We start from the raw sequence: 19,311 nt of genomic DNA on the forward strand, positions 1-19,311 counted from the left end.
TTAGATGCCACATCTCAGATTTCCTTTATGTACCTAAGAATTATAGTACAAACATGCCTTTTTGCTGGCCTGCCCACCCTGAGCCATGGTGGCACCCAGCCCCAGCAGTGCAGATAACTCTGCTATTGTTATTTTCTGCATCCAGAGCTGTGCTGGGATTCCCCTTAAGCCAAAAAGGCCAAGCGGAGATGAAAGGCATTGTCTACTTATTTTATCTTCCTCTGAAACGGAGGCAGAATTAGCATGTCAGTTGATGTTCAAAGCATAAAGGGGAACGTGAGCACCTCAGAAAATGTTTCCACATGACCTTTCGCCAACTAATTGACAGTGTTTTTTGTATTCGTCCATTTGTTCGTTCATCTATTGATTGAAAGTCCTGATTTATTATCATTCTAGTGTCAGCTAGTTCTAGGAACATTTATCTGTGCAATAGATAATTTCAGTTAAATATTACTTCTACTGTAATATAAGTAGTGTGGAATAAAAATTTCTGAAGCAGATCCAGAAATGGAGCTGATTTATAAGACAGCCATCTTCTTTCTGTTAGTCTCTCCCAGCCTTGGGATAGTTGGGGAGTTTGCTCAGGATTTTATCACCATTGCTGGACCTCTACCCAGCAAGTCAGTAAATAGATTGCATCTGCAGAACCAAGTCCTACCCAAGGAAGATCAGGGCCCTGCTGTGGCTGAAGCCCATGATTACCTGTGCCAACAAGATCTTGTGGCTTCTGAGCTGCCCCACTACTTCTCCCAACTTCGTGAGGTCGGGGTGACACATTACAAAGTCTTCCTGCCCTGGGCACGCATTCTTCCGAAGGGGGATCCCAGGAAGCCAGATGAAGCTCAAGTGCAGTGCTACCAGCAGCTGCTCAAGACCCTGGTTGCTGCAGACCTCCAGCCAGTGGTAGTTCTGCATCACCGGCGTGTCCCTAGCGCTGTGGCTGCACAGGCCATGGGTAGGAAAGCCAATGCTTTTGCTGACCTTTTTGTGGAATACGCAGAGTTCAGCTTCCATGTTTTTGGGGACCTGGTGAATGTGTGGCTCACCTTCAGCAACCTGCCAGCGGTCCTTAAAAGCCTGCCTTATGATGACCCCCAGGACCAAGCCCAGGCCCTAGCTGCCGCTCATGAAAGAACTTACACCATCTACCACGAGAGATACTCATCAGCGGGTAAGGAACATGGGGATAGGGATTTTTTGTATGACTTTTCACAGATATTTTGTGATGGTGTTAAATGGAACCTGCTATGTGCAAACCCCCTGTGAATATGCTATCCCTGCTCTCAGAATTACATAGAAATCCTTCAGTAACAAGTTCCTTCAAATCCCTTATTTTGATAGTTGTTCTACAATTTGCTGGTAGTCACATTTTCCTTGAAATTATAGTCAAAACAGTTGGGGATATGTGTATGTATACATATTTATATTTAGTCTTTTAAGAATCAGGGAACTATTAAATAGCCTGAGGTTAATTTGAGCACCAGAAACTAGTATCTCAAAATAAAATATAATACATTTATATGCATTTTCTCTAAGGGCTGTTATCCTTGTGCTCTTAATTTAAAGACCAGCAGATGCCCTTGATGAACTGTAGTCTCATACTGTTCATATACCAAACCTTAGATGTAGTGTATAAGGAAAGAGGCAATAAGACTGAGGAAGAATCTTTTTTCCTGCCCTGACGTTTTGTTTTCAAAGCCTTATTCCTTATTTCAATATATTGAAAACTGGGATTGCAATTGCTACCATTTCAGGTAAGAGAGGAAGATGATGCCATCAGTCAGTGGCTGTGCTATAATCTTTTATTTGTGCTGGGTGCAGGCTGCTTCAGGAAGGCATGATGTGTTCCCAAGGAATACAGCTCTGGAGGTCCAGATCTAGATGATGAATCAGGTCAAATTCAACTATCAGCCTTCCACCCAAAAGGTGGAGATCTTTGGAAATGTGTTTAAACACTCCACTTAAACAAAACTGATCATGGTTTAAAATTACATTTAATCAAAGTGAAGTTATTTAACTTTAAAAAGTTAAATAAACTAACATGAAACAAAAAGTTTACTTTTCAGCATAAAATTAATTATATCTCTGTCAGTTAGAAATTACTTAAAATTAATCAAATCCAGTCTTATTCTATTTTTTTCCTGTGTACAATGACAAAGTCATAATAATCAAGCTATTTTGTAGGTGACAGTACCTCTTCCTGACCCACAGAGGAAAGACTAAAAACTTCCTGAAACATAGCTCAAAGCATGAAGAAACAAGGCACAAGAAGTCTCCTGAGAGGCAATAACAGTGTGAGGAAGTCTGCAATGTCCTTTGTTTGACTTTCCTCATCGCACAATCTGGGATTTTTAAGTAATTAAATCCTAACTCTACCTGTGTTACACAGAGCAAGAGAATTTCACCTCTTCTCTGATGGGTACCCAGGATTTTCTAAGGAGCAGCCCTCTTGGGCCTGCATTTTTTGGGCTTGGAATTTATCTGTCCCAGGCAGACAACAATCAGCTGTGCTAAAATGGTTATGAGCTCTCACAATAACACAACATTTATTGACAAAGACTCCCTGAACTCCGCCTATTTATAACTTCTTCAGCTCTGTTGGAATCATAGTGGGTGTTCTAAAATCAGCTACCTAGGGCACTGATCCACATCTTCAAAAACTTGCAACTGATTTTTAAAAAAATACAAGGAACTGAAATTTTTATTTGTCCCTAACACACTGCTAATAGACTGTCTCTTTTTTTTTTTTTTTTTTTTCAAGGTGGAAAGCTTTCCATTGCTTTAGAAATGGGTCATATCTTGGATTCTTCATCAGAATTGCTTTCAGCTTCTCTTCAGGTAACTCCTTAATAGAAATTATTACCAAAATTATATAAATTTGATTTGATTTAACTTGATTTTTATGTGCAGGATGAAGTGACCTATTGCAAGTTATATAAAATTTTAGCAAATTGACCAATTTGGTAAATTTTGTTTCTTTTATTATTTTGATAATGTGAAGCTCGCTGATTTTAAAAATTACTTCAGCATCCTTTCTTGGCTAGTAAGCACTGATTAGGATATATGGAGACATGTTTGCTCTCGTAATTGGCAATTTTAGCAATATACGTGCTTAAATGGCAAGGCATCTGCAAAAAGTGTACCCATTGTTATTTGCTTTGCAAGCCTCCTTAATGCACCACCAAAGAAACAGATACTTTATTTTAAATAACTGCTATTTAAAAGATGCCCTTATTGTGTTAAAACACAGACGGAGCTGTGCTGAAAGTGATCTAGTTGCACAGGGATGGCACAAGATGAGAATCTCTACAAAGATGATGACATTCTTTCCGTAAAGACCAAACCCTCTGTTAGTAGTTGTCTTCTAGAGGATGTTGATGTAGGATGTAGGGAACAAATGACAGTGCAGGTTTTTTACTTGGATTCACAAGCCTTCAAAATTTAGTAATAGGGTAAGCAATATTGTAGGCATGGCATGTCAAGGATATAAACAAGGTTTGGTTTGTAGAGAGAGGAAAGACGTTGTATTAGACAAGATGACTAAACTAGAAGAAAACCTTGGACTGAAAAATAAATGAAAGCTTATCAGTTTTTTTCCAACTTCATCAGCTGGCTTAATAAGAACATATGACCTATTGCCTTGGACTTGGTGACTTCTAGAGGGATAACGCTTGCAGTTTGGAATGATTAAAGATTTCTGAAGTGGACTTTCCCCAAAGGATTATTGATAAGGCTTGCCTGAACCACCTCATTGCAGTTGCTCTGCCTGATTAATCATAGACTTCTTCAGTCTTACTAATTACAAAATCAACTGTAAACCATCAATATTGAATTCATAAAATACTCCTAGAATTTAATTTAGCTGTTTAAATTTAATTTTGTTTAGAAGGAGAGATACAAAATGCATCTCCCATACAGTGTCCAGTTTGTATTCATCATACTGTCCAGGGCTCCCATACAGCTGTATGACTTTTCACTCCAGCAATGTGTCTCTATCAAACATTTCACAGTTTTACATATTTTTAATGTAATACCTGCAAAAAATACATTTTACTCCAGGATGATTCTTCTCCTTTTCTTGTTTCCAGGATTCGGTAGACTTTCTGTCTCTCAGCCTTCACTACCATTGTGGAAATGAAACAGTTTTCTACAAGGAATTGAATGAATTCCAGGTAACATTACGCACAGTGTTAAAATTATAGCAGCAGAGAGCAGACCATAAATAGAAGGGGAACTTCATGTTTCTTGATGCATGTCTAAACAGTTCTGATTTGCTGTGAGAGCTCAGGCAGCAGCTACACTAGGAAACAGCTGCATACTGCTCACTTCTGTGTTGTTATTCTGACTTAAAAACAGGTGTTTGAAAGTGCTGGAAAGGATCATCTTGGTCAATGCTCATTACTGATGCATTAACGACTGGAATGGCATAAATCTTTTGTCCAGAACTGAAAAACCTTCTCTTTCACACCTTAAGTCTTTGATAAGCTGTGAGGCTAATATCTTTACACAAAATGACGATATTGTATTCTAGCATGGGTTCTGCAATGGCAGTACCAAACTTCACACCTTCTGATCAGCAGAGGCAGTGCTATAAATGTTAATGAGGATGAGTTTGTGCAAGGATTAGATCACATGGCAGCACCAATGTCAATGATGCTATAGGTTAGTACCTGATATTAAGCCTCTGGTAGTGTATTACATGCTGCAATTACTCTAAAAATCTGATGTGGGTCAAACATTTACAGCAACAAATTCTTACCAAGTAAACTTTCAAAAAAGCACATAGTCTCTTGTGCCTTTTCAATGAGAGGTCGAACACTGACAGTTTCTGGGGCTTATGCTTTGATTTGCATTGAGCTTTTTTTTTTTGATCAGAGAAAAACAGTGGGTGGTATTTAATGCTTATTTTGTTGATTTATTAATTTAACTTTGAAAAACTTTATCACCAATTCTCAGTCTCCTAGGTATTTCCTGTTCTATATTAAAAGTTTAACTAGCTGGCTGATGCTTCCTTTCATACAAGTCTCTGACTTCTGGTTTTGCAGAATGTCTGGAAGGACACAGAGATTTTGCTTTTTAGTCTAAAGTTTCTTGATTGTGGTTCCATGGAAGAGAATCCTTTCATACCAGTAGCTGCCATTGTCACAGGTGAGTGACATATTTCAAGAAGGATGAGAAGTTTTTAGCTAAGCTCTGCATGGCAAATTATAGAGGAAATTCAAAATTGTCCAGTCCAGACCACTGCTATTAGATGAAATAACTTCATGGTTCCTTTCATAGCCTTCTTGGAAAATTAAGGGTGGACAGAGGGCAGGAAACCTTCCCCACAGCTTTTCATCATTTTCATCAGCCTCAGGTTGAGCCAGGGGAGGTTTAGATTGGATATTAAGAAAATTTCTTCACCAAAAGGGTTGTCAAGCATTGGAACAGGCTGCCCAGGGAAGTGGTTGAGTCACCATCCCTGGAGGTATTTAAAAAAGTGTAGACGTGGTGCTTAGGGACATGGCTTAGTGGTGGACTGGGCAGTGTTAGGTTAACAGTTGGATTTGATGATCTTAAAGGTCTTTTCCAACCTAAGTGATTCTATGAGTCTATGATCATTTTTTAACATGAAATTGTAAATATCTAATAAAAACACAACATATTTGATCTGAGAAAAATCGCTATGAGTTATGAAAAGCACCTTGCTTCTAAAGGTGTAATTGTATGTACAAGTAGTGTCATGCAGTACATGGCATCTAAGTTGTGGCTAAGTCCATCACTATTTGTTTGTTTTCAGCTATTAATAAAGAAGAGGTACATACGATTGGGTACGATGTTAATGAGTTCTTGGCCTTCTCATCATCTCGTGTATTAAGGTACAGTTTTTGTCCTTTAAATCAGAAACTGTAATAAAATGGTGTCCTCTAGAAACCTATGTGTAGGCAGACACAAGACAGTTCTAGTGGTAAAGTCTGCTGTTAGTTGCTGAAAGGACTGGAAAGGAATGCTTTTCTGCTGAGCCCAGGCTCTTGCTATGACAGGCAAACAGTCTGCTGTTACAGACAATGTAATCCTCTTCCACTCTCTCATCCTTGGTTATCCAGGTTGTACCTTCAAGCTAATAGTAACAAGTACATTTTCCAAGGCTTCTATTCTTTTCAAGAGCAAAACAGTTAAAAATAATAAAATAAAATGGGCACATTCCTAGGAAAGAAGCCAGTTGTGCCTATAGAAATGCACATGCCATTGTGCAGGGAGATGCTAAGGACTACAGAAGCAGGGCTGATTAGCTTATCCCATGGAAATTAATGAGCATTGCACTCCACCTTCATCTGCTAGCTGGATGGCAGCAGGCTGGACTCATCAGATGACAAAGGAGCTATACCCTAAGTGGCTTACGTCAGTTGAAGGGAAAGCAAACTATTCTTCTGTTCTCCATATTTGCAAGTTCTTTGGCACTGACATCTACCTTGGAGATTGTAACTTCTTTTTATTCTATTTCCAGAAAAACAATTACTCTGCAAGAGAACCCAGATGCTGTTCTTGCCCCTTGCTCCTCCTATCAAACAGTTTGGGAAATGTTTGCTAAACAGTCTGAATTGGAGAGGGATTCTTTTCTGCAAGATGTTTTCCCAAGTGGTTTCCTCTGGGGCACGTCCACAGGTGCCTTTAACATTGAAGGAGCTTGGGCAGAGGATGGGAAAGGAGAGAGCATCTGGGATCATTTTGGGCATGCAGGTCATGTCTACATGAACCAAACAGCAGATGTGGCATGTGACAGCTACTATAAAACCAGCTATGACATTTACCTCCTTAGGGGTCTTCACCCCCAACTGTACAAATTTTCTGTATCCTGGCCTAGGATTTTCCCTGCTGGCACAAACGAGACCATCAACTCTAAGGGTGTTGATTATTACAACCAATTAATTAACCGGTTGCGAGACTCTAACATTGAACCCATGGTGACTCTGTTCCACTGGGACCTCCCACAAGCTCTTCAGGTTCTTGGTGGCTGGCAGAACGACAGTATCATAGATGCTTTTGTGAACTATGCAGACTTCTGCTTTGCCACTTTTGGGGATCGGGTGAAGACCTGGATTACTTTCCATGAGCCTTGGGTTATCAGCTATGCTGGCTATGGCACGGGAGAGCATCCTCCAGGAATCACTGACCCAGGAGTAGCATCTTACAAGGTAGGGACATAGCAATAACTTTCATCCTGCAGCTGTCATTGTTGTGTTGTTTTCCTTCAATGGCTCTGTATTTTAACTATATTCAAGCCTAATGTGGCCTCTGAGACAACTATTTGCTTGTTGGATTTATGATACTTGCAAAAAAATGGGGTAGTTAATGGGTGTTAGATGTCTTTATTTTATTTTTATATTCTGAAAGCTGGTGTTGATGGATAGCCACATTCTTTTGCTTAATCCAAAACCTGCTGCACTCTGGCTATGATTGTTTGTTTTGTCGGGGTTTCTTCTTTTGGATGAAGACGACATTCTCACATGGCAATAATATCAATGCTTCAGCGTTCTTGTGCAAAGCAGTGTGACACATGTTCCTCTGCTTTCTGCACCCAGGTGGCTCACACAATTCTCAAGGCTCACGCCAAGGTCTGGCACCTGTATAATGACAAATACCGCTCTCAGCAACTGGGAAAGGTGGGGCTGGTGCTGAACTCAGATTGGGCTGAACCCAAGACTCCAACCAACTCTGAGGACGTGAGGGCATCTGAGAGGTACCTACAGTTCATGCTTGGCTGGTTTGCTCACCCTATATTTGTTAATGGGGATTACCCAGAGATCCTGAAGGCTCAGATCCAGGAAGTAAACCAGCAGTGCTCCACAACAGTTGCACAGCTGCCTCTATTTACAGAAGAGGAGAAGTCCTGGGTGAAAGGGACTGCAGATTTTTTTGGTCTTTCCCATTACACTTCCCGCCTGGTCAGTGCTGTGATTAATGGGACCTGCGCACCAGGCTACGAGAGCATCGGGAAGTTCTCCTTGCACGTAGATCCTTCTTGGCCACAGACTGCCTCTTCTTGGATCCATGTGGTCCCTTGGGGATTAAGAAGGCTGCTGAAGTTCGTGTCCCAGGAATACACAGGGTCAAAGATCCCAATTTACATAGCAGGAAATGGTATGCCAACAGAAGATGCAGGGGATTTTATTAATGACACTCTGCGAGTGGATTATTTCCGCCGGTACATCAATGAGGCTCTAAAAGGTATGGATAAATTATTATTATTTTTTTTAATCATGGCAACTAGTTATTCTATCCCTTCCGTGGTGGTTTACTTTAAAAATCACGACTTGCATAGTGATATGAGGTCAGCTGCCTATTGTATATATAGTTTGACCTCATATACTTCAGCCTATCTGGTGTGCAGATATGGAATTCTCCGTTTGGTTTAGATACAGGAAGAGGTTTTTCATATATATGGATTAATGTAGCCTGCACTCTAATGTCAGTCCCTCTGTGAGAACAGTGTTTTTATAATTCAGCTTCCCTGAGGATGATTTGCCTGTAGGCAGGCTCTTGAAACAGAGATCTCATAGATCAGGACTGAACAACGTCTTTACTGATTACTGATATGGAATGAGAGAGATTTAGGCGATGTGAGGAAGGATGCTGGACTTGCCTCTGCTGGTGTTGGATACACTGTTTTGCTAAAAGGCTCTCCTGTGCGCAGGGAAGATGGGCAAGCACTAAATACATGTAATGTCTGGACTTAACTATAGTGTTAAATCTAAAAGTGCACCATACACCTAAACTGATGAATTGTCCTTGAAAACAAGAAGACAGGGTAAGGGGTACCAGTGGTACAGCTGTCCTGTACTCAAATATCTCTTGACTGATGTTTCTTTTCTCATGCATTTTTATCACTAAGCGTTTGACCAGTTCCCAGCACAGGGCTGAGTGCTTTTCTTGCCAGGTACTCTAATTGGTAGGGTTTGTTTTTTGTTTTTTTTCCTAAAAAACATGCATACATATTTGGCTTATCACACTGTTAGTCTCAGTTGTGGTGCTTGTGTTGTGCTGTATGATGTTCAAATGAATAACAGTGCCTTGTACTGTTTCTGTGACAGCGGTAAAACTAGACGCAGTTGATGTTCGGTCATATATTGCTCGATCTCTGGTTGATGGCTTTGAAGGCCCAGTGGGGTACAGCCTAAAATTTGGACTACATCATGTGAATTTTGAAGACAGCAACAGGCCAAGGACTCCCAAAGCATCTGCTTATTTCTATTCCAGTGTTATTGAAAAAAACGGTTTCCCATCCAAAGTCTTGGACAGATTTTCTACGCCCGTGGTGTTTGACCTACCCATGCCATCGAAGCTGCCAAATTTACCAGCATCAGAAGTTCCCTCCAAGGCAAAGGTTGTCTGGCAGAAGTTTTCATCTCAAACAGCCTTTGAAAGGGACATGTACTTTTATGGAACATTCCCAGAGGACTTTACGTGGGGTGTGTCTTCTTCTGCCTACCAGACAGAGGGAGGTTGGGATGCTGATGGCAAAGGACCCAGCATTTGGGATAACTTCACCCATGTCCCAGGGAATATAAATAATAACGATACTGGAGATATAGCTTGTGATAGCTACAACAAGGTGGAGGAAGATATTTACCTGCTGAGAGCCTTAGGGGTAAAGAACTATCGTTTCTCCCTGTCCTGGTCTCGAATTTTTCCCAGTGGAAGGAACAACTCAATAAACAGCCATGGAGTTGGCTACTATAACCGTCTCATTGATGGACTGGTTGCAAACAACATCACTCCAATTGTCACTCTCTACCACTGGGACCTGCCCCAAGCTCTCCAGGACATTGGTGGCTGGGAGAGCAGCGTGCTGATTGACCTCTTTGATAGTTTTGCAGACTTCTGTTTCCAGACCTTTGGGGACAGGGTGAAGTTCTGGATTACGTTCAATGAACCCCAAGTCATTGCCTGGGCTGGCTATGGCACTGGGGTATTTCCACCCAACGTCAATGACCCCGGCACTGCTCCCTACAGGGTTGCTCACATCTTACTGAAAGCTCACGCCAAGGTCTACCACACATACGATGACAAATACAGAGCAAGTCAGGGAGGGGTCATCGCTCTGTGTCCCAACATTGACTGGGTTGAGCCGAAAACACCAAGCAATCCCAGGGACATAGAAGCTGCAGACAGGTCCCTGCAGTTTTTGGTGGGGTGGTTTACACACCCGATTTTCAAAAATGGGGACTATCCCGAGGTCATGAAGTGGAAAGTTGGCAACAGGAGTGAGCTCCAGAACCTGCCATCGTCTCGCCTGCCAGTTTTCACAGCAGAGGAGCGTGAATACATCAGGGGCACGGCAGATGTTTTCTGCTTCAACACCTATACCTCCAAAATTGTAACCCATGGAACAACCCGGTTGAGACCCTTCTCTTATGAGTATGACCAGGAAGTTATAACAGAGGTTGACAGTTCCTGGCCCTCCTCAGCTATTCCTAACCATCGGGCAGTGGCCTGGGGGCTGAGGAGGGTACTGAACTGGATCAAAGAAGAATATGGAAATCCCCCAATATACATAATTGAGAACGGGGTGGGGATAAAGACCAAATCGGATGTTGATGACAATGCCAGGATATTTTACTACAAAACATACATTGATGAAGCTTTAAAAGGTACCAGCGTTTGCTTTTATTCTGTTGGTGTTTTGTGTCTCCTCCTTAGATTTCTCGTTACTTTCTTCCTCTGAGGATTAGTTTTTAAAAGCAATTTATATTGGTCTTTAAATATTCTGAACACAGTATAAACATAGTGTTTCTTTTTATTATCTCCTTTATATGGCCTTTTGTACTCTGTATCCTCCAACTATGAAGAGTCTCTTATAATTTTAGTTGTCTAGTGCCACCTTTATGAAGCTGGAAGCACGTGTGTGCTTGCAGTTGAATTCCTTGTGGTTCGTTTAATGTGTGATTATACCACCGATGCTCTTCCATTTGTTTCTGGTCTTTCAGCTTACAAGTTGGATGGCGTTAATCTGAGAGGATACAATGCTTGGTCTTTTATGGATAACTTTGAATGGTTGGATGGTTATGATCCAAGATTTGGATTGTACCAGGTTGATTTTGCCAATCCCAGCAGGCCAAGAACTCCAAAGCGCTCTGCTGTGTACTATGCAGAAATCATCCGCAATAATGGTATCCCGTTGCCAAAAGAAGACGAATTTTTATATGGAGAGTTTCCACAGAACTTTTGGTGGAGTGTAGCAACTGCAGCATATCAGGTTAGGAAAGCAAGACTGACTGTTAAGCTATCTGTAGACAGTTAATTCATTTCTGATGAATGATGAGACACCTACAGCTTTTGTAACATTAGGTTTGACCATAATTTAGGGTTAGAGTAACAACTGCAATAAAAGGGAAGAACTTGGAGATACTTAAAGGCATGGTTATACCACAGGCATTGAGACAGCAGCATGGGCTTCATGAGAGCCAGACAACACAGAGCAGCAGGTGAACTGAAACAAGACCTGTTCTGTGACATTGTACTTTGCTAATATGTCTTGCCTTGAGGCCCAAAAGGTCTTACTAGGTATAGCAAAAACATCACTATTTCTATTCCTAATCTGATAAGTCAAAATATTGTGTGGTGCCAAAAGACTAACAGGCTGAATTCTTTGCTAGGCCAAGACCTAGAATTGTTTACTAACACTTTCCCCCCATCTTCAATTACAGATTGAGGGAGGGTGGAGAGCAGATGGGAAAGGACTTAGCATTTGGGACCAGTTTTCTCACACTCCCTTGAAAATCAGCAATGATGACACTGGAGATGTAGCTTGTGACAGCTACCACAAGATTGAGGAGGATGTGGAAATGCTGAAAAAGCTCAAGGTGTCTCACTACCGCTTTTCAATCTCCTGGTCCCGCATTCTGCCAGATGGGACCACCAGATACATCAATGAAATGGGACTGAACTACTATGAAAGACTTATCGATGCTCTTCTGGCAGCTAACATTATGCCTCAGGTAACTAAAAATGGTAAAAACCAGCAGAACGCAAGTCTGATGCTCAAACTATATGTGCATGTTTCTATCCACGCCCTTCTTCACAGAGAAATTGTTTTTCATTGTGTTCTGCAAGGAAACATGATTTTTGCATAAGCAAATTAACTGGGAGTATAGTGATATGTTAAAAATTAATATGCAGAAAGATTATGGTAAATTTATTGTTGACTGCTTCCAATTACCTTCTTATCCCTCGCGTGCTTGGAAGTAGATTCCACAACAATCTACTCAGTGATCTTTCCAGAGCCTGAGCTGACGCCGACCAACCTGTAGTTCCCAGGATCCTCCTTCTTGCCTTTCTTGCAGATGAGCGCAACATTATTATTTTCCTAGGAGTCAGGAAGCTCCACTGATCAGCATGGTGTGTCACATATAATGCACAGTGACCTCACCACCGCATCAATCAACATTTTCAGCACTGTTGAGTGAATCTGACCTGCCCCATAGACACATGTATCTTTTTTCTGCTTCTATCCGTTGCTTCCCTGCTGCTGGCTGTCCCTGTCCTCCCCAAACCATGCTGGTACCTGTAGGGACCATGCACATGGCTGCACCAAGTGCTGCACACGTGTATGCACTCAAACACTGTTAGGAACAAGTGGCTGCAGATCAAAGCACCGTTTATTTATGTTCAAAAATGAGGCTGGGTTACTGTCTTTATTTCTGAAAGTGAGTAAGTGACTGGTTGAGTCCTTTCTCTTGCTGTCTTTCCCCACAGGTGACTCTCTATCATTGGGACCTCCCACAGGCGCTGCAGAACCTTGGTGGGTGGGAGAATGATACTATAGTTCAGAGGTTTAAGGAATATGCTGAGCTCCTTTTCCAGAGACTGGGAGATAAAGTGAAATTTTGGATAACCCTCAATGAACCCTACAACACCGCTTATTGTGGCTATGGCGTTGGCACGGCTGCTCCAGGTAGGACTGCTGGGATAACCGCAGAGCCTTTGCAGCACTGCAGGCACAACTCTGTTTTATGCTGCAGCGAGTAGAGGCTTGTAAAAGTAGAGCAAGGAAGACAGTGTGGTGGGGATAAATGGGGTTTGGACAGCTGGGAGCTGCTGCTCCGCTGCCTGTGCTGTCACTGTCTCTGCAGGCATCTCCGTTCGGCCAGGGCGAGCCCCTTACGTAGTGGGGCACAACTTAATAAAGGCCCACGCAGAAGCCTGGCACCTCTACAATGAGACCTACCGGGCAAAACAAGGAGGATTAATCTCTATCACCATCAACTCTGACTGGGCAGAACCAAGGAACCCACACAAACAGGAGGACATTGATGCTGCCAGACGATACTTGCAGGTACAGAGACACCCAGTTACAGCTCTCCCTACTGCTCCTGGGTTTGTTCATGGGGGCACCCCCGTCCTAGGTGCTGGAGGTGACCAAAACCCAGGTCAGCAACTCACAGTGCCAGCATAAAAAAAATGATGAGCCAGAGGCATCACTGCAAGGAAATGTATCACTGTCTTCTGGTGGCTGATCATGTATGCAACAGAAATGAGATGAAATATGATTGCAGTGCCACAAGCTTATTCAATTTGCTGCCATTAAATGGGCATCCCTGGACATCTCCATGTGCTTGTTCATTATAAATTCAGGTACTAAAGAAGCATATGAAAGAGAAATGGTTAAATCCCTTGTTTTGATACATAATTTATCCTTCTCCCTTATTTCCTGGCTTAGTTTTTGCTAGGTTGGTTTGCTCATCCCATTTTCAAAAATGGCGATTATAACGAAGTGATGAAAACGAGGATATGGGAACGCAGTCTGGCTCAGGGTCTGAGCCAGTCCCGGTAAGAGCCCAGGCACATATCTGCTTTTCTCGTAGTTGCTGTGCTGAAACCTGCTTTTCTGAAAGAAGTGATAAATTTCAATGATTCTGTTGCAATGTTATTGTGAAAATCTTACTGCATCCTCACAGAAAGAAACTCTAGTGTACATTCTGCCTGTTCCCTGACTTTACCTCTCTTGCAAACTAAATTTACTACTATATCTTTGGGGTAGTAAGTTGGCAGCTTAGAGTGATACAGCAAATGATCTGCATTAGATGCAGCGCTTTACTTGACCTCGGTAAATGTGTTCTAACTGTTCTTGAAATGTCCTGAGAACTAATTGGTCCCTCTGAATTATGTTTCCTGTTTCCAGTTTCCATTATTTGTAACCCTATTGTGCTAGCAGTGCTCCATCATGAATGTTTTTCCTTGTCTCCCCCTTTTTAGGCGTCTATAACAGAAGAACTTTTTTTCCCTCTTCACTTTAATAGCAACTTGATGGCGTATATTAGATCTGGGGCTATTCCTGATCATTAATCTCTGAAAATGTGAAAAGACTACTTGTTTTGAAATGAGGGAGATGGTGGAAGAGTCAGGGTATGCTCTGCAGCAAAGGCAGGTCTCATCAAGATTTGAGTTATGCTTTTGTATGTGCCTAAAACACTTGCATTCTCGAGCACTTTTTTTTGTACGTTATTTCTCCTCTGGCAGTTGCTGCCATTAATAAGGTGGCAAAGTCACCGTGTGTTGCTTTGTGCACTACTGTGCCCAAGCATCTCAATCTGGGGAAGAAGTCCTGTCCTCAGTCTGACTGCAAACTCTCAAGCATCACCAAATTGCCAGGAGCACCGCCTGCGTTTTCAGCAGGGGTTGCCTAGGGACGCAATATCCAGGAGGATTTTCTCTCTCTCCTGGCTAAAAGAGAGCTGAAACCTTGCTCCTTGCTCCAGGGTACCCTGGATGTCCCTTACTCCGTTTCTTATTCTGTGTAGAGCTGTGTAGGGCTGCAGAGCCCAAAGGGGGATGTTCTCTGAGGAGGCCTCCCTTTTGAAGGGAACCAAGCACATGACAAGCAAAATGATATTGTCACCGGTTCCTCCCAATGCATTCCTGGCTGGGAAACACTGCTTCTTGTCTTATAAAGCAGGATCATGGTCAAACTTCTTGTTTGACCATGAGCAGGACCTCTAGCCATCAGGTGTGTCTTTCCTGGGCAGTGAAAGGTCTGTTCCTCTCTTGGAGAACTCTAGAGCCAGCACCGTGAATTGCATATTCTAGGAAAAGCTTAAATTATACAGCAGGACTGGGGAGGGGTAGAAGCAAAAGAAGGATAAATCCTTAGAAGACTTCCATTTTGAGGGGTTTATGCTTTTCTGTTTTCTATTGCAGACTTCCAGAATTTACTGAAAGTGAAAAGCAAAGAATTAAAGGCACATATGACTACTTTGGTCTGAACCATTATACTACAGTTTTAACGTACAATTTAAAGTATCCTGCCAGTGTTCTGTCGTATGACTCCGATAGGTAAGAGATGAATGTGAATTATTTGCCATGTAAAATATGTGTACCTGGAGCTTGAGCCAACTGAGCAACGTAAACTGATAGCAAATAAAGCTGTAAGACAGGTATTTTAAGCTGTTATCACCAATACTAGGGAAAATAGCCCCAAACGGCACCTGTGGTGCTGTTATTTTCACAAAAGTCCAGCAAAGTCCAGCAACAGCCCTTTTTTTACAGACCTGATGATAAACGTGAATGGTTAAAATAGAAGAAAGACATTTAGAATCACAGAATCACAGAATCACAAGAAGATCTGCTAAAGGAAGGAATCTGCACTTGTGAGTCTCCCAAGGGTTTGGGATCAGCTGTAAACACTATTTATCATATTTCCCACCCCTGGTCTGCAGTTTGAACTGCTAGAGTATCCTGGTTTATGGATACTGCTCCATTTATTGTTAAACAGTTATTAGTTCCCTCACTCCATTGGATAAATGTAAGTTCAAAGCCTAGATAGAGCTAAAGGAAGGAATCTGCACTTGTGAGTCTCCCAAGGGTTTGGGATCAGCTGTAAACACTATTTATCATATTTCCCACCCCTGGTCTGCAGTTTGAACTGCTAGAGTATCCTGGTTTATGGATACTGCTCCATTTATTGTTAAACAGTTATTAGTTCCCTCACTCCATTGGATAAATGTAAGTTCAAAGCCTAGATAGATAATAATTTCATGGTTAAATATACGTAAGTCAAGATTTGTATTTAGATACCAATTTAAAAAAAAAAAAGGTAAGCAATAGCTTACTTGTTTTTCTGAAGAGAATTAAGGTAATGGAGGACCACACATGGGGGTGAACACAGGCTGTTTTGTGAAACAGCTCCATAGAGAATATATGAAATTATTATACCTTCCCTCTGCTTCTGCATCCCAGCTGTTGTGGTTTAGCCCTGTAGAAGGACACTGGGCTCAGTCTCGCATTCCTGTATGTAGGTGTAAATGGCGATTTTTGCGTGGTCAAGTGCCACATTAGAAGTTGAACAGCAGAAATGGTGTCAAAGGACAAAAAATAGGAGCTAACATCACATCCTCAGACATAGTTGATTCAAGCGAAATATGACAGTAAAGCAAAGTATGAGAAAAGTTTTCTAGAGGCTTGTGAGCCCCAGCACCACCTCAGCCCACAGTGCTTTTGCCAGCTTGCCACATCACCTCTGGTTCAGTTTTCTGCAGAGCTCAGCACTGTATTTCTCAGCCCCGCAGCAATGAGGTGCCAGGCATGGCAGCGGGCACTTGGGACTGCTCCCTTGATCCGTGTGTCTTCCTCCACAGGGGTGTAGCTTCAGTAACCGACCGCAGCTGGCTGAACTCTGGTTCCTTGTGGCTAAAGGTGACACCCTTTGGTTTCCGAAAGCTCCTGAGATGGATAAAGGAAGAGTACAACAACCCTCCCATTTATGTGACTGAAAATGGGGTCTCAGAAAGGGGTGCCTTAGACTTGAATGACACTTGGCGAACACATTACTATCGGAGCTACATTAACGAAGCACTGAAAGGTAGGAAGGATGATTTACATCTGATCATCCAAATCCCTAGAGAGCAGCTGCATCTTACACCAAGACTGACGTGTACAAAGCAAGTTGTGAAGTGCTGACCACTGCCATCACCATTGCAAGTAACACACTTGCAAGTCACACACTCGCAAGTCACACACTCACATGGGTTTACTCTGTGTCCAGTTCTGAGAGCCTTTGGGTTTAGTGGAAACTGGCCACGGATAGGCACAACTTTGCAGGGAAAGGTGATCTAAAGGAAGAACAAACCCTGGGTTTTGTAGGGTAACTGCAGCGTCCTTATATAGCTGTGCCTGGCAAGAGAAGGTACTACTACTCGATGAGTACCTATTTTGACTTCTAGTTTGACTACTGCTGTGTCTAAAAACTGCATCTTTTTAAAAAACAGAAAATAACCAAACCTCAAACTGATTTCAGTTACAGCAGTGGTCAAGCAACATCTGGGAAGTGCTTTTTCAGTTTGCTTTTCTGATTACCAGAACCTGCCAGCCAGATGTTCAGAAAGTGCTCTTTTACTGCCTTTTGGCAGTCAGGCCCAAGCACTTGTTTAAGCAACAGTTGCATGTTGATGGCTTTCCTGCTCTGTTCCTAAACCTTTGTTTATTGAACATAAGCTTTGATTTTTAGAAGAGAAAAGCAGTCTCCAGTAGTGGCAGGTGTCTGAGCTCCTCTGGTTGCTCGTTAGCTGTAACTTGGCAGCTGAACTCAAAGCAACTGAGCTAAAGCAACACATGAGAGAGGTGGGAATGGGGAGATGGTGAAACCAAGGAGGCCAAAGTGACAGGCTGCTGTGTAGCGTCCTGGAGCATCTTTGTGCCACTGCTGGCCTAGTGGTGATGGCTCCTGCCACCCGGCTGCACAACTAACCAGTTCTCTCTGGTCCTGGTAACAGCCGTTGTGCTCGACGGCGTCGACTTACGAGGCTACACTGCGTGGACGCTGATGGACAACTTTGAGTGGGCAGTGGGCTTTGACGAAAGGTTTGGGTTCTATCACGTGAATTTCACAGATGTCAACTTGCCGCGGGTCCCCAAGGCCTCTGCTAGGTATTACTCACAGATCATAAACTGCAACGGGTTTCCAGATCCAGCAATGGGCCCACATCCCTGCCTGGAAACAGAGCCTGAAGGTAAGTGATGCAGCAGAAATTGTGGTTGTGTGTGTGAGCATCTGATTCTAATCCCAAAAGATTTCCCTATAGTCTTTAAAGACACAACCATTTTCTGCAATATTCTTTCTAAGGCCTCCAGTCATGCACTGACCACTCATCAGTCTTTGTTATGACTGAAGACATTCATGTGGAATTATGTCACTTCTCTAAGCAAAACCAGAAGGACTAAATTTTCTGCAATAGCACCTTGACACATGCCTGTCTCCAAAATGCAGCAAAAGTTATTCTACTGTTCTCTAATTAACAGAATGGCCCAAAATGTTTTCCAAACCATACACATTCAGTATTCCCACATCATTTTTAGTAAACAGTTCTGAATACTTTATATGAATCGGTGTTTTACATAAGCCTTTGGAAATATTGATTGTTCTTGTGATTGATGTTCTCTGAACTAGAGGAGTACATTGACCAGCATCTACTGTTGGTGTGGGTTTTTTGGGATGACTGTGGCTGCCAGAGAACATGCCCTGCTCCTGGAGTCTTAAGAACTGCACTATCAGCCTCAGTTGTGCCTTTACCCTGAGCTAGAATTGTGTCAATCCCTGATCCCACAGAACTATGGCTACTGACAGTGTACTGAACAGCTCATCAAGGCAGGAAGGAGCAATGCACACGTGTACAACACAGAGCTCACCCCAGGCCCTGTACTAATACTTTCTCATTGTTTTCCCAGGGACAGTGACACCTACAGCCACCAGCCCAGGACTGGCTAACAGCGTGCGCTTTTTGGGATTAGATTTAACATCACAAAGTGCAGAAATAGCACTGTATGTGCTTTTTGCTCTTTGTGGAGTTGGAGCATTGTGCTTGGCTCTTTTTGCATTTAAGTATGGAAAACGATCCAAAAGATCCCATAAACAACCACAGATGGAACTCAGTAAAATGTAAAGTTTCCACTTCCTAAAGCGTTTGTTTTGGTTTTTTATTAAAAGCTCTGTAGTACCAGGAAAAGAAACCTAGTGCTTGTACTACTGCAACTTTGTGCCTTGCCTGACAGAGGGCTCCCCATCATTTTGATGCACAGTACGTGGTGGGGGGGAAGGAAGGTTGATACACTTCCTCCAAAATAAAAGCTTCCAGGCTCTTGTATTGCAGGCCTCTGCGAACAGCATTTCCATTTTATGCGATAAAGATCCATCGTTTTTCTTCCTGTACCATAGCCTGTACCAAAAACACTATTTCAGATGGGTTTTTTACCAGATTTTAATATGAAAAACTCCTAAGGTCATTTAAACTGGAAAAAAAGTTTATCTGCTATATTTTGAATTTCAGTGTATGATCCTAA

At 42.3% G+C, this 19,311-nt stretch overlaps 1 protein-coding gene across 1 annotated transcript; it reads left to right on the plus strand.

Moving 5' to 3' along the window:
* Positions 1-507: 507 nt before the first annotated feature.
* LCT (lactase) lies at positions 508-18,914 on the plus strand. Its single transcript, XM_010081330.1, has 19 exons — positions 508-1,171; positions 2,762-2,791; positions 3,315-3,373; positions 4,089-4,172; positions 5,046-5,148; positions 5,780-5,850; positions 6,241-6,290; positions 6,497-7,175; positions 7,563-8,208; positions 9,072-10,631; positions 10,968-11,236; positions 11,688-11,978; positions 12,736-12,934; positions 13,113-13,315; positions 13,700-13,809; positions 15,178-15,312; positions 16,614-16,837; positions 17,748-17,984; positions 18,706-18,914. The coding sequence occupies exons 1-19, from the start codon at positions 508-510 to the stop codon at positions 18,912-18,914; spliced, it is 5,823 nt and encodes a 1,940-aa protein (XP_010079632.1).
* The last annotated feature ends 397 nt before the right edge of the window (positions 18,915-19,311 follow it).

The sequence above is a fragment of the Pterocles gutturalis genome, unplaced genomic scaffold (genome assembly GCF_000699245.1).
Source record: "Pterocles gutturalis isolate BGI_N339 unplaced genomic scaffold, ASM69924v1 scaffold19214, whole genome shotgun sequence".
In the NCBI taxonomy this organism is placed as follows: Eukaryota; Metazoa; Chordata; class Aves; order Pterocliformes; family Pteroclidae; genus Pterocles; species Pterocles gutturalis.

Excerpts from the sequence above, each read along its gene's own strand:
- LCT (XM_010081330.1), top strand. The coding sequence starts at position 508 with ATGGAGCTGATTTATAAGACAGCCATCTTCTTTCTGTTAGTCTCTCCC. Across the intron at positions 1,172-2,761 it reads CGAGAGATACTCATCAGCGG|GTGGAAAGCTTTCCATTGCT; the intron begins GTAAGGAACATG and ends TTTTTTTTCAAG. Across the intron at positions 5,149-5,779 it reads AGTAGCTGCCATTGTCACAG|CTATTAATAAAGAAGAGGTA; the intron begins GTGAGTGACATA and ends GTTTGTTTTCAG.